General features: G+C 38.3%; 1 protein-coding gene across 4 annotated transcripts in view; it reads left to right on the top strand.

Moving 5' to 3' along the window:
• The first annotated feature begins 564 nt into the window (after positions 1 to 564).
• Positions 565 to 15,075, top strand: part of LOC128681023 (uncharacterized protein) — a 39,215-nt gene continuing 24,704 nt past the window's right edge. Inside the window, exons 1-8 of one of the 4 annotated variants that reach the window (XM_053764531.1) lie at positions 565 to 858; positions 3,045 to 3,175; positions 10,868 to 11,002; positions 11,307 to 11,611; positions 12,162 to 12,199; positions 13,129 to 13,241; positions 13,637 to 13,777; positions 14,189 to 14,302. In XM_053764531.1, coding sequence (XP_053620506.1) covers positions 729 to 858; positions 3,045 to 3,175; positions 10,868 to 11,002; positions 11,307 to 11,611; positions 12,162 to 12,199; positions 13,129 to 13,241; positions 13,637 to 13,777; positions 14,189 to 14,302 — 1,107 coding nt within the window. In that variant the 5' untranslated portion in view covers positions 565 to 728. Of the gene's footprint in view, positions 859 to 3,044; positions 3,176 to 4,762; positions 4,853 to 10,867; positions 11,003 to 11,306; positions 11,612 to 12,161; positions 12,200 to 12,581; positions 12,703 to 13,128; positions 13,242 to 13,636; positions 13,778 to 14,188; positions 14,303 to 15,075 lie in introns of those variants that run through there. The other 3 variants (XM_053764532.1, XM_053764533.2, XM_053764534.2) reach the window with 3 other exon arrangements.

The raw sequence follows: 15,075 nt of genomic DNA on the forward strand, positions 1-15,075 counted from the left end.
GCCAAGAATTTTACCAATGAGGTTTTGCGTACTATAAACCGAGGACAAGAACGCCGGCAGTGCTACACTGGCTATTTTTCTAAACCCAATATCACCATGTCGTACGGGCAGTGTTGCTTGAGCCCACAGCTTGAGCCCAACATCTTTTGTTGAGGGGGCATTTAGAATATTAGAGATAATAGTTCATCGTGAGCCCAAAGCGGTGTACATCTTAAAACGTAGGTAGTTTTGGGAACGAAGAGACAAAATTTTATAATTGTATATGCAAAATGAGGGTTTATATTAAGTAGAAGGTGGGAGACGACTCAAATTTTGAAATTTGGTCATCAACAAAAATAGAAAACGCATCTTCCAACAACGGCGCTCCTAGGAGGTTAAGTGCAAAGCATGCGCGTGTGTTCTTTGCCAATAGAAAGAACAAAAACATAATGTTCCTAAATATTCTCTCTAGATTTAGGTCTTGTCAGTCACAGCGTGGTCCATAGGCATGTCTCTGTCCGCATGGCTGTATGGGCTTAGATCCCTTTGCCTTTCTGTATGTATGTATAAACGATACAAAAAAAAATGTCTCTGTCCGCGGCTGCCGCCATATTGGTTTGGCTTGGCGCTTTCTTTTCTGTGTTGTTAATTTTTGCAAGTGATGTTTGAATTCACGTAATTATTAATTTTCATGTACTATTAAATATTAAAAACTGTGTTTGTTTTGAAAACTATATAATAGTGGCATAATGGATCCCGCAAAGATGAAAGTAGTGGATCTGAGGTCGGAGTTAGGAGCCCTTGGTTTGGATACGAAGGGTAACAAGCCGGCTTTAGTTGAACGTTTGAAGAAAGCACTGGAATCGAAAACCGGGAAATGTAAGTAATCTGCCCAAGATAATCGTAACTTCTTCTTATTAATTGATCTATCTGTTGTCTGTCTACTAATGTAAAATCGCATTCAAAATGGTATTCAGATGTCAACACAGCACGTGTTTAATATATAAATTATTCGGAACAGAACAGAAAAGAGGCTATAGAACATTCCTCCTGATAGACTGCAGTTCTTCCTACTCCTATTATATTTACGTTACAAGACCAGAAACCGCTAACATTTTTGCTAGCCTGATGAGATGGAATGACGTCAGTGTTTGATGACATTATAGGTTTTGGCGTCCCATGATTTTACCTTCAATCGGACAATAACCTACAATATAGACCTATGAAATTCTCATGTAAACACCCGTCCGTCGCTAAAAGTGTATGCGTTACCAGACTAGTAGCAATATGAACTCGTCTATTGCATTGTACCTAACCTACCTACAAATTGCTATTCTCTATGTCCGATCTAACAAACTATGAAAAGGGGATCACTCAGTCATCTAGTGGTGAAAGCCTGCTTGTTATTGTACCTACAAAAAGTCATAGGTACATATTAAGTTAGGTTAGGTAATTATTATTAATATATAACTATGATGGTGTGTATTTTCTTACATTTTTCTATAAGGACAAATTATATGGCTGCAAGAAATAAATACATGTATATTGAACATCAGCTTCTTATTGCTGACACAGGAAGCATGCAAGGCTGCCAAGCTTGAATGGGATTGGCCGGATCATGTCTGACAAATGCACCGCAACCCCTTGGCTATGTAGCCATCTTGACATATTCTCAGATTGGCTGATTTGATGATCTATGGTACTGATCATTGAAGAGGAAATATTGGAAGTTAGTCTAGATAGATGGTGATTTAGGAGACCTATGCCCAGCAGTAGGGAATTAGGGGTTTAATGGAATATAACATTGAAGATCATAATTTTCTTAATAGCTCTGGCCATGAAATGCAAATTTATGGATTTTGCTGTTGAATATTATATTTATTTATTTTCGTCTCATTAATATATGTGACTTAATTATGTTTATAACAACATAGTCATGCCACACCTTGCCAGGCGTTGAAATGGGTGAGAGGCAGATAAATACATATGCATAGACCACCTAAGTTTATGATATTTCCAGTATAAATATTTCAAAATTATTTTAGGACCCTTTGTCTATTCAGACAAGGATTGGTACATTTGGAGAGTTCAAAAGTTCATATTTTGGAAAATATGAATCCTGCCAGAAAGGAGAGTGGTTTTGGGTATGCCTGTGTATGTATTCCATTGTTTTTAAAATGTTACAGCTTATAATGAGAGCAATAGCTTATGACAATAATGGGCCCAGCTGTATAATGACAAATTGGTTTATAATGGCCACTTGCCATATGTTTGAAATAATGTTATAATATTGGATGCAGGAAAATAATTCTGATTTGGCTATGAGATTATGATAATAGTTGTTTTCAAGAGTTTCCAGGTTCAATTCCTATTATTACCTTGTCACTTAAGTACACCAATCTACTCATATTTGATTGATTTATAACTATACACAAGGTAACTTGCATTTTAGTTGAATAAACAAACTCATCTGTGATGTAGAATGTTATTTGTCAAGAAAATCTTATTTCAGTCTACTTATATGAAACATAAGGTCATTAATTAGGCCATTGGTAATAAGCAACAAAGCATGTATGTATTTCAGTCTACTGTCCACTGTTTGGTACCAAGCAAGTGATGTGCCTTATCTAAGTTCATAGACTTGTGTATCTTAGAATTGCGTCATAGATTGCATAACATGAGGTCTGTCTGTAAGCATATAAATTTGTTTATCTACAAACTTGTGCATTGCAAAATCTATTTATACAATTTGTAAAATATAGGATTATGTTGCTTTCAACAATGTTTTTTATTCCTATATCTTAAAAAAATTGATGGTACTACCATCTTGAAGGAGTTCCATTTTTTAATAATAAAACAGTAGTAATATATGTGTTTTATACAAAGTAAGACCCTTAAAATTTTTTTCTTTCATCATCAATCTGTATGCACTCAGGTTTTTAGCAAAATAAATCTTTCTTTCTTCCGAAATACTGAGAAATAGGATGCTATTTATACTCCCAAGTTTTCCTGGATAGGCTTACAAGCATTGTAAGTAAATATTAACCTTGTATGGTTGTCAACAGTACTGCCTGACACATCGATCCTTGACACCACCAATGAGGACTCTGATGAAGTGGTCACTCCTCGGAAACCTGGTCCCGCGGCGAGGACTAGGCGCTCGTCTTCTACCCGGCTCGCCCATACACCGGCTAAGGTAGGATTTATTTATTACTTTTTTTGCAGATAGCTGAACAATCAATAAATATAAATGTCGCTTTTGTTGCGTACATATTACCACGTTGTGACGCCACTTCTATGTGTCATTTAAGTCCAAAAATGTGTGATTTTATTTTTGTCATATCTTTGAAAGCATTGTCGTTACCATAGTATTTTTTTACTGAACTTACTGTTTGTTGAGATGGCTGAACGATCTATAAATTCCTACCAAAATAGACATTATAATAACTTGCCCAGCACGGGTACAACATCCACAGAAAAAGTATTGTTGTCCACAGCTCCCAATATGTTTGACCTTAGGTCTTCCAAATTTCATCAAAATGGATTAGCAGTTTAGCCATGAAAGCATGACAGACTTTTGCATGTACAATATTAAACATAGAAGTTTGCATTAACTGTGGCTTTGTTGCCGAGGGAATAAGATATTGTCAAGGAGTGATAATTTCAGAGATAACTTGTAGCTTTGAATGTTCAAGGATCTCTACATTTTTATTTGGATTTCTATTACTCTGGATTTGTCTGGATAGCGGTCGAAAGGAAAATAAAAAAATATACACCAAAAATATTACAATCATTTGATTAATTGTTTTAAATAATATTTTTAGTTTATTTATTGGTTAAATGTACGGACAATATTTGTCTATTGCAACTCATATGACTAATTTGTGAAACATTTTATTTTTATACCTTGACCGTGTTTTTACCTACCACACCATAATTAAGCAAAAAGAAACTTGTACATCTTTTCATTTTAATTTTGATGACTGCCCTAGAAAAAAATTCAGGGCACTATCCCAAAGAGTTCTCCTACACATACTCATTCAGCCATAACCTTGGTGACTTGCTAGCTTTTATCTTCTTCATAGTCGTATTCCTTGTGGTCATTACGTGGAATGAGACACACAACTTTCTTGGCATTATTTAATGGAGTGGTTTGCCATTGCCTTCTCCGTTTCACACACAAATTAAGTCAATAACAATCAACCAGTGTGCAAGTCGATGAAAACTACTATACATGAATCAGATCGGTCAAACAAACTCATGTGGCACGAGTAGGATTCGAACCTGGGACCATTCGATCAACAGGCGGGCGTCTAACCATTACTCCACCATCGCTTCTTATCAACCGTGCTTTTTATCAACAGTATGAAAACCAGCAATGTATTTCAGGCGTTAGTTTCTTATGTCATCGGTCCCGGATAACAATATACTACATGTTGCGGTCGGAAAACCCAGAGCCTTGTTTTAAAAACAATGATATATATATATAATAGTAACACATAATCGGCACATCAGGTCAGATGAGGGATTGACACCCGGCGCGCGGCGGTGCACTTTTATAATGTACTTAAATAACCTAATTTGTTAGACTGTCAATAAATGCTTTTTTTATAGTAGCACAGGCATGACAAAACTTCATCACATACTCCACTGAAATAAATGTACCTACACATTCTAACCACACTGTTCGAACACAGTATTGATTAGACATTCATTATCATTATTGATTAGCGTAAACATACCTACGACGATAATTTCACTAATATTTAGTTCACCGAATGAGGTGACGTGTCTCATGTCCCTATTATTTTTACCTTCATTTTGTGAAAAAATATGTCCGAATAAAGTATAGTGTGATCTCTGGATGATGCTTGTGAGTGTTTTGTTTGTATTAGCTTTGTTATATGGCTGAGCTAGCTATTGCCCGCAGTTGCCTTAGTTTGACCTCGTGTCATTATCTAGTGTTTTCTCGGTTCTTCCCCAGCAATTGGGCATCGGAGCCCAGGTCCGCTTTCTTAATTTTCCTTTTGTTATTATAAATCAATTTGGGGGAAAAAAAAATTTTTCTTGTATGTATGTATGTTGTTTGTATCGCGAAAACTTTCGAACCATTGTTGGTCTGATTTTGATGAAAAGGTATGTAGGATTTATCAATAGAATTTTAAGTTCGTGCCGTTATTGGATACTTAAATTGACTTTTTACAGTATTTGTATTATGATTAGAGAGAGATAAATTTTTCAATTAATATTGAGATTATATACCACTCACTGGTAACACACAGGCTGTGACACAGAAATTTTAACAGTATAATCATCATAATTTAGGAGCTAGGCTCCTGTCGGTGGTTCCCTTTTTAAAAGCTTTTATTTAACTTGCAATGTATATAGTAATGTGCCTACCTCGGGTGGAATCTTGCAACTCAGTTTAGAAGTAGACATCTTTAACCGATTGAGTTGAAATTTAGTACACATGTTTAGTTTGGATGACAATGTTTTATTATAAGCATGACCTGATGGCGCACCCAGGAACAGACATGGGAACTCCTCAACGGTTTACTGCATGGACATGATTTTTTCTTCACACATTGAATGCAATAAGATCTCACTGTCAAATAAAATCTGTCTGTGATAAAAGCTTTTGACAACAATGAAATTGTGTAAAAAAACAACCACTGAAAGTATGAGCAAAATCATGTCTTTTTTAACGTTAGAAAAAAAAATATCTGTGCCAGTCCACCACTCTCAATGGTTATGGTTATCTCAATACTTTGGTAAATAAAGTTTGACTCATATTTATCGTGGTACTACTTTTCCAGTAGATCTAGTACCATACAATTTCATATTTTTATAACTGTGGTCCGATTGATAGCACCACAAGTAAAAATTACCCATGAATCAACCAGTAGAACTCAGTAGTGGTAAATTTTCGTCTTTTTTCCATGAATAACATGAAAATGGTTTCTTCACAATCATAACGAAAGCTATATTTGAGATCCTCATAATGAGCATTTTCATTTCATGACGTAATAAGCTAAACTTTTTAAATTACCCTTATTGAAAAAACATTTATCTACTCTGCACAAACCACATTTCTCTGTTTGCACACAGGATTACACATGTTAACAAATTTCATTTAAATAAAAACCCTATACGGATTGGTACAGATAAGACTATATGTATGTAGTACTACCAGTGTATAAATTTCCCAATATGGTTTTTCAAGATGAGTTTTTATTGCAATAATTGCAAAGATAACTATGGGCCTGTGTGCCAAACCCTCACACCACAAATCTGTGAAAGTTGAATTTCCAAAATTTCCCTCTCACAATGCAGTGAATCTACTACTTCCGTATTGTACTTTTCAATTTCTCTTGCAACCTGAAAAATAAACATGAAGCTCCACTCATGAAGAGTGACGAGCTACGGTTCGACCAGTCACCAAGAAACTTAGAAACATTTGTCGGGCTCCGAAGAGCCCTGGGATGGGAAGGAACAAGGATGGGAAAGGTTGGGAAAACTGGGAATGCTGCGGACCAACACTCGACGACTAGCCGCCGCCGCGCATCTTCACTTAAAGTATACTTTACAAAACTAATATAAATTCCCAAATATACTCGTTTTTGTACATCACAGAAGCTCCTACTGTACCGGGCTGAGGCCCGCAGCTGAGATCATATACTATTTTCTCTTTATAATATAAACATATATAATTCCAATTTTCAACATTAGACCAAATCGTTAAAAATCTACAACCCGGGAGCCACCAAATTTATTTTTTTAAAGCTCTGTACGGCGAGGTATTTGCGCGTGGAAGGCGCTGGGTGGGCCCTCTCGCCTGGTAGCTGCGGGTTTACAAAAAATACATTGGTCTCGATAAATAAATCGATACGACTAGGGGCGGCGCCCCAGCCGCAAGCGCCTCGCCGGCTAGCAATACAAAAATAATAATAAACGTGTCATTTTTATAAAAGAAATGCAACGTTCGCGCTTCGCAACGGCAAGATTCGGCCACTTTTTTAACAACAATAAAATCTGTGGCGATGCCAAAGCGCTCGCGGCCGCCCGGTCCGTTAAGTATAAAAGAAGACAATTGGAAAAACTTTGTGTCGATTCTGCTAACGTCAATGTAGTGTCTCAGTAATGTTTCAATAGTATTGCATTTTCACAGGTTGAGTAAATAAGCAATATTATTGAATACTATTGAGAAACGATTGTAACATGACGTTACCAGAATAGACACCTTGGTCGGATGAAGGGGCAGCCGCCAGCGTTAGGGGCTTCGCCGGCCGCTTGGCGGTGCGAGGCGAGCCGACGAGACGTGTGCGACTTTGGACTTCACACAACCGCTACCATCTCCGGAGCCTCACTATTTTTTTGTGTTTTTCTCATATTTTAAGAGACTTGACAGCGACGACAGCGGCTCTGCGACTTCCGGAAACGCTTAACACTAAAATTTTTATAAAATAATACCTAACGCCGGAATTTTGTCGACGCCGGGGCGCTGTCGCGGCGCTATGGACGCTGCGGCAGCGCACCGGTCGCGCGGCGTTCGTACGTCGCGTTACAAAATAAAAACTTAGCACAATAGAGACGAGAGCGCGACTCGTTAAGCCGGGCGGCACTCCCGCGGACTAACACTAGAACGTTAAGAGTCCGTACGCGGCGGAGGCGGCCTATGCCACGTTGAGGAGCAGCTTGAGGGGCAGCGCTCGGTCGGGCTCGGGCCGGCAGCGGCCGTCGCGGCGCCAGTGCGTGGGCGGCGGCGGCAGCGCGGCCGCCGCGGGCGCTGCGCCCCACTTGCTGCCCGCGTAGCGCTCCTCGCGCCGCCCCAGAGCGAACGGGGTCCGCACAGAGCGACGGCGGCGGCCTTGCGCCATCTGCCCTTGTTGTTGTTGCTGGCAGTTCATGCCGCCGCCTTTCAGCTTGCGACGGTTCACAGATCTCGTTAACTAAAAACTACGGACGACAATATATCAAGTTATCACTTTCACGTTAGTATCACTTATCGCTTTAGCGGTGGTTGCGGAGTCGAGCGCGGCGTTAACAAAATGGCCGCCCGATGGTAACGCGGTGTTGTTCTGGATAGGTATCCGCCGATTCTTGCCTCGAACAGCTGTCTATCTTCGCGGATGACACGTCGAAACACTACACTGCTTAAATTTCACGACACACTGTCGGCGGACGCGCTGCTAGCTCCGGTGATAATCGATTTTTAAAACGTAATAAGGACGCCACCTCTCCATTGTTCATACCTTCACCTCTCGATTTCGACTACGTCACGTTGGGGCGCTCGAAGTATTTATACGACAATGGCGGCTGCGCAGTAAAACTGCGCAGTGGGGATCTAAGGCGCGCTATTCATTAAAGAAAAGATTGCGATTAATCGCACGAAATAACGTTAGATAATTAATTTAATATAATTATTTTTAGTGACATTGCATAAATAATTATTTACTAACATTGTATATCACACAGTCATAGAAATCATCATTATTAAACTAAGTAATAACCTATTGTATTGGTTATTAAAAATAGTGATGATTATCAGAATGAAAATAATAATGAGATAAAAGGATCTAATAATGAGATAAAAGGATCTAATAATGAGATAAAAGGATCTAGCATGACCAGGCCCCTGTAAATAGGGTAGTTGCCAAAGTCAGATAATTGTGAAAAATATGTATAATCTAGATAAAATAGATATATTTAGGATCATTATGATAATTCAAAGACTGTAACAATGCAGCTGGATCTAAATACGAAGATTTAAAGTTAAGTTTTAACAAACATTTTGTAACAACCTTTATTAAGAAATCATCACCATAAACGTAATATTTAATGTAGCTGTCGAACATTTATTTCTTCGCGAATTTTCGCACCTTGTGACGTCACTTGTTCGTGTCATTTAGTATGGAGCATGTGGACGAGTCCAAAAATGTGTGATTTTAGTTTTGTTATATTGAAATTGAAATTATTGTCATTATCACAATATTTTTTTCACTGGTCTTTCTAATGATATAAGAGCCTTTGAATAGTCGTCAAAAAAAAATTTGTCAACATGCCTGTTTGTTAAGAATGTTATTTTTATTCAGACATAAATAGTAACACTGCTATATATAAATTAAAACGAATCAAACTTAAGCACTAAAAACATAGTAACTGCAGTTACACACCAATATTATAAATTGTTAACGGTTTGTAACTCTTCAGGTAATCAGGCAAAAAGGACGAAATTTCGATAATATGCAAAATTTGGTACATACAGCAATACAGCGTTAATGTACCAAATAAATTTACAAATTATTTAACCCCACTGAGCATTGCCATTTTGTGTTTTTTGTGTGTGTGTGATTGTGAAATCGATTTAACTATGTTCCACAAAATATAAAATTTCGGAAATGCATTACATTTCTAAACCGGGCTATTATGTTGAATTTATATATTGATTATTTGAACTTTCGTTATCCGTCTAATTTTATTTGCGAAAAAATATTGCTGTATAATTCCGAATTTGTCATCTTGTGCACCGGACATAAAAACTAAAAAAATAAGATATGTATAAAATAAACAAAAAACGCTTCATGAATGGACGGCTTTGTATTGTACCCTCTAGAGCACAAACAAGGTCATCTGACCCGGTGACGACGTCGATGTTGTTTTGCAGCGTCTTTGTTTACAACCAACTGTCAGTCTGATGTTGACATTATAATCATGGCTGCCGTAAAGCTCACGCTGATTGGTCAATGCGGTCTCAGCTGTCAATACTGCGCGTTGATTGGCTGATGCTGAAGTAGCATTCGGCATGCGCATTCCTGTTGACGCAAATGGCGTCTGACCGGATGTGACTGTTTAACCGACACCGATTACGTATAGTCGAGTTTCGTTCTACATTTCACCGCTACTTCCTGTTGTCGATGGAGCCACCGTCACGCAGCAACAAAACTTCCAATATGGCTGAATAGATTTCTTTGTAAACAAACAACAATAAAACACATGTTCGGGCATTGATGAATCAATCACAATATGACATGATTCCTTTTGTAGTATTGGCGTGATGTTGCTTCGATGTTGTTACAAGCCTTTATTTATTCCAAACTTTTGTTAAACATGCCCAATCTATTTAGGTCAAAATTATTAACATAAAAATTAAAAATAATTGCAAGCAATACTCCACACACACTGTCACCGAACTTAGACACATGCCGACGCGAATTTGTGAACATTGCGTATTTGATTTGCCGCAATGAAGAAAAAGCAATGTTTACCGAATCCGCCAAACTTTGGCAAACTTTTCGAGCCTTTCATTAAGTTTTTTTTTCATAATTACGAATTAATTTGTAAAGTCCGCATACTGAAATTTCTTAGGCTTATCTAGGTATTGATCTGCGCACCCGGGGCTTCGCTCCCTTGGGAATTTTGGGATAAAAAGTACCCTATGTGTTATTCTAGGTTATTTTATAGTTATCATTACCATTTATAGTAATTTCATAACAATAGGTCCAGTAGATTTTGGATTTGAAGGAGAGAGTAACAAACATACCTACACCACACATACACATCCTCACAAATTTTAAATGTTGCCCGGGGGGGATAAAATATAGCCTATAGCAATCTTGGATAATGTACATTTTTAAGGGTGAAAGAATTTTTAAAATCGGTTCGGTAGTTTCGCTAGCCTCTCTATAATACTAGTATTATATTATTTATTATGGTAACTAAAAATTAGCTAACAGGTTTTATTACAATTCATGTGATATTTGTAGTAAACCGCGTATCAAGTTACCCGGCATGGATTTCCCTGGTAATAGGCTTATTTGCAAAAAAAACCTTGTAGCCTGATATGCTCACGACTATTTCTATTAATCAACGAAAATTGTGTATCCAACAGCAGCCGCGCTTGGAAGACCCTCCAGAGCCTATAGAGGAGGACGAGCCGAAACCGGAGCCGAAGACGCCATCTCCGGTCAAAGCACCGGAACCGGTGAAGGAGCCGTCGCCAGTCAAACCTCCCACGCCGGTCAAGGTAGGGTTCTTATGCCGGATATACATTATCGATCGGGAAATAGTTCGCCGAATTTTTGCTGATTCGGCATATGTTACTGGTTTTCCATTACGGTAAATTAAAACTGTCATACGAACTACGCTATGTTCATTTATTGCACGGCACGGCGTCATTACAATTTCTAGATAAATCTTCCCGATGCCCTTGATTAGCTCAATACATATTGATATTATAACACCACATATTATTTATGCATTTACATTTATGCTGGCTGACACTTATCTCTGTGAAACAGGCTCTTATCTTTTTGGTTTTGTAATCTTAGGTCAAGTCCCCGTCGCCTGTGAAGCCCCCGACGCCGGTGCAGGCCCCGCAGCCGGCCTCGACGCCGGTGCAGGCCCCGCAGCCGGCCTCGACGCCGGTGCAGGCCCCGCAGCCGGTGCAGGCCCCGCAGCCGGTGCAGACCCCGCAGCCGGCCTCGACGCCGGTGGAGACCCCGCAGCCGGCCCCGACGCCGGTGCAGGCTCCGCAACCGGTCCCGGCGCCGGTTCCCGCGCCGGTCCCGGATCCCGTTCAAGAAGAACCGGTCACGGTGCCCGATAACGATATTTACATCGTGGATGATGAGAAGTAAGTGTCTTGGCGTGAACGTTTATTGCCACAAATAAAAACACCACAACCCAGAACAATCACGAGCAAGTATATAGAAAAAAAATGAAACAAATACGAGTACAATACATAAGAGTTGTAGTTAATTTCGGTCACGCGAATAGCTAACGCTGATTTTCAATTGACCTTTTGCGAATGAGTCACGGTCTCTAATTTGAAATGTACATCTAATAAAGATTACCTTAGATTTCACAACCTCCGTGGCCTGAACCAAGTTCGTTCGTCATCTGGAGGTTCCGGGTTCGATTCCCAGTGCAGGCAAATGACTGTATTTGTTTTTACAGATATTTGTCTCAAATTTTTAGCATGTACTGCTGGTTTCTGTTTGACCCACGTTACAAGCTTTATGCTTAGTGTGGACCATTAAGTTGGTCTATCTCTGTGCCAAATTTCATCAAAACTAGCTAGTTGAGCCTAGATTATGGACGGATTTCAAGGCTGATAAACTGTAGGTGAGAAAGAAAATAAATTTATTTTCTTGGCTAAATTAAAAAAAAATTGTCTCTTTCAGGAGCCAATCACCCATAGAAGTTAAGGATGACCAAGAAGGTATGTTTATTATATCTTATTCTACTTATTATAATAAAAATTAACATGTATTTCTTTTATATAAGCACTAATGATGCAATATGAACGAAATATGTATTAGAGGCAAAATGAATGTGCTAACATCTATATTATTCGATTATCTTACATAATATTTGTATGACTATGAGAATTGCTCGGCAGAAATTACAATACAATATTATGGAAGGGCTCAGTCCAGAAACACCAAGACGTCACAATCCGAAGTCTAAACATGGAGTTTCAATGCCCGCGTAAAGTCGGATTTTCTATTCAATTTCACCGTATCATAACATTAGTGTCACATTGCACAAATACCACATCGACATGGAATTACAACGATAAGGATCTCAATGCCGTACGGTGGTGTTTTGTTCAGTGATTATAGTATGAAAAAGCACTATAGTAATTATTGAAAAATTGTGGGTGATATTGTGAAATTTTATTCGTATTGGATTAGTTTCCTATAGTGATAAAGCGAGTTTTAGGTAAATGTGATTTTCACTTTTTTTTTTGTTGTGGACAAGACGCACGCCGAATTTGCGTTGATAAGTAAGGTTGATGTAGTGTGTTGTGTACTTCACCGAAACTAAAAAACTTGTTATGGTTTTAACTCCTTGGTGAAAGATCTGAACGTATTCTTTGGTACACTCTCACTGACATCTCAAATTCCAAGGTCTGTTTGAAAAATAATCCTTGACATTTTTGTATATTCGGCTGTTGTGGCCGACAGCAGAACCTTAACACATTTTTTAGTTTTTAATTTTTTCTAAACCCGGGCTCCACAACATCACAGCCCCGAATGCAACTGGGAAGACGAGGATGAAAGAGAGACTTATGTGGATCTATAGAAATACACACTTACTTGTATGTATTGTTTTTATTGGAATTTTATTGGAATGTCTATAAATTAGTTTCAGAAAGCATGGAGGTCCAGGAGCAGACGGAAGTCGAGAGGCTGGTGAGCCCTAAGAAAGAGACGGAAGATGCTGCCGAAGACGAGGATGCGGAAAAGAAAAAGGAGCAGGTAATTGATTGGTTTTTATCGAGAACAAGCTTTACCGACTTGAATTTCACACGGGTTTTTACCCATAATGAATTGTAAGATGAAAATATTCAGGTCGACCGGGAATTTCCTAAATCTTCACGTGTCATTATTTAAAATTAGTTTAAAAAAACATATGTGCCAATATTGCAAAGTTTTGTTTATAATTTAGTGGTAAATAATCTAGTTTCTATTTTGTACCTACATAACACATTAAAGTAACACATTTATTAACCAAAAGTTATTTCCCGAAAAAGTCTATTTAATTTATACATACATATAACTGTTCAAAAGGACATGGTAAGATTGTAAACTTAAAAAACTTATGAAAATACGAACTTTATGTGTGTACTTACTTACTCTGAATAATATTACAGGAGCAGAAAGACAGGCCGTTGACCGAGGAGGAGGAGTGGGAGCAGCTGAATGAGCGGCTGAGGGTCAGACACGAGGAGCAGCTCGAGCGCCAGAGGAGGCAGGCGGAGGCCGATGCCGAGAAGCTGGCGGCAGTCAGCAAGGTTACACCTACATCGATAATATCTGCTCTGCGTTCACCATCATCTTCATATCGAGTGTGTTATTGTTAACACCGGTGTCAGATTTTATTCGAGTCCCCTAAAGGCATCTGACATGACTTTTACGACTACTTACCGCCATCTAGTGGCAGGTAGTCTGTTTTTTTTAGACACCATTGCCTTTCGCAAAATGTTAATTTTTGGGACATTTTGCAAAATCACTTTAATTGATCAATTTTATTTATAGCAACATTAAGTATTTTTTGTTCTCATCAAAGTATAATTAAAACGCTTTTGGATCCCAACATTTGTTACGTCACTTGTGCCCACTGTCATACGAGCCCCATGTAATTTTTTCATTTTCGACACATGATGAAAAGAATCGGATTTAACTTAATTGTAAAATTTTTCCAGGACCCAGTGAAACTGAACCGCCTCAAGCGCAAAATGGAGAAGAAGGCGCGCTGGAGCAACTACTACAAAGCCGTGGAGATCACCAACGAAGTTCTCACGCCGCCGATCGAAGCTGTAAGTCATATTATCTTCAACTGTTACCCGCGACAAAAAAATATGTCACTAAAAATAAAATAAAATGTGTTTATTTCAGACCAACAGTCCATATTATCATTAGTTTCCTTGAAATTAAACTTAACTTAAATTCAATCAATTTTGTTTACTAACACATAATATTAATAGCGGTCCGTCCTGGCGTCGCTCGGGTAAAACCTGAATCATTCAAAGGAATCACACGAAACTATTGGTGAAATCCGCATGAAAATCCATACAGTCGTTTTTGAGTTTATAGCAGACGTGGCAGAGGACTTTATGTTTTATAATATGTATAAGGGTGTTATGGACAACTCTCTGACCTGTGTGTTGTCGATCTCTGTGACGGAGGTCCTGGGTTCGATCCTCGATAGGATCAAGATGGAAAAGGCCATTTTTAAAATTGACCTTAGGCTTAAGGATGTGTATATATTAAAATATATTATGTAATTGGTTAATATTCCACAACTTTGGAGTCTATTAATATAATAGTTTCATTATGGAATACACAAACGAGCCCCAAAGAAAGTTCAATAATATACATTATTCCATAAAAAAACTATTAAAAGTATTCTTCCATCGCCTCACATAGAAACAACGTGCCCAACGTTTTGGGCACGTTGTTTCTATGTGGCAGCGTTTCCTCTCTGTAATATGAGTCTTGCACGCTGAGCAAAAAAGCTGCCAGCTCTCAATCTTACCAACAATTAATTTTATTTTAAATGTTTGTTTATTGTATTTTTATTAATATATAT

This window comes from Plodia interpunctella, chromosome 26 (assembly GCF_027563975.2).
Source record: "Plodia interpunctella isolate USDA-ARS_2022_Savannah chromosome 26, ilPloInte3.2, whole genome shotgun sequence".
Taxonomy (NCBI): Eukaryota; Metazoa; Arthropoda; class Insecta; order Lepidoptera; family Pyralidae; genus Plodia; species Plodia interpunctella.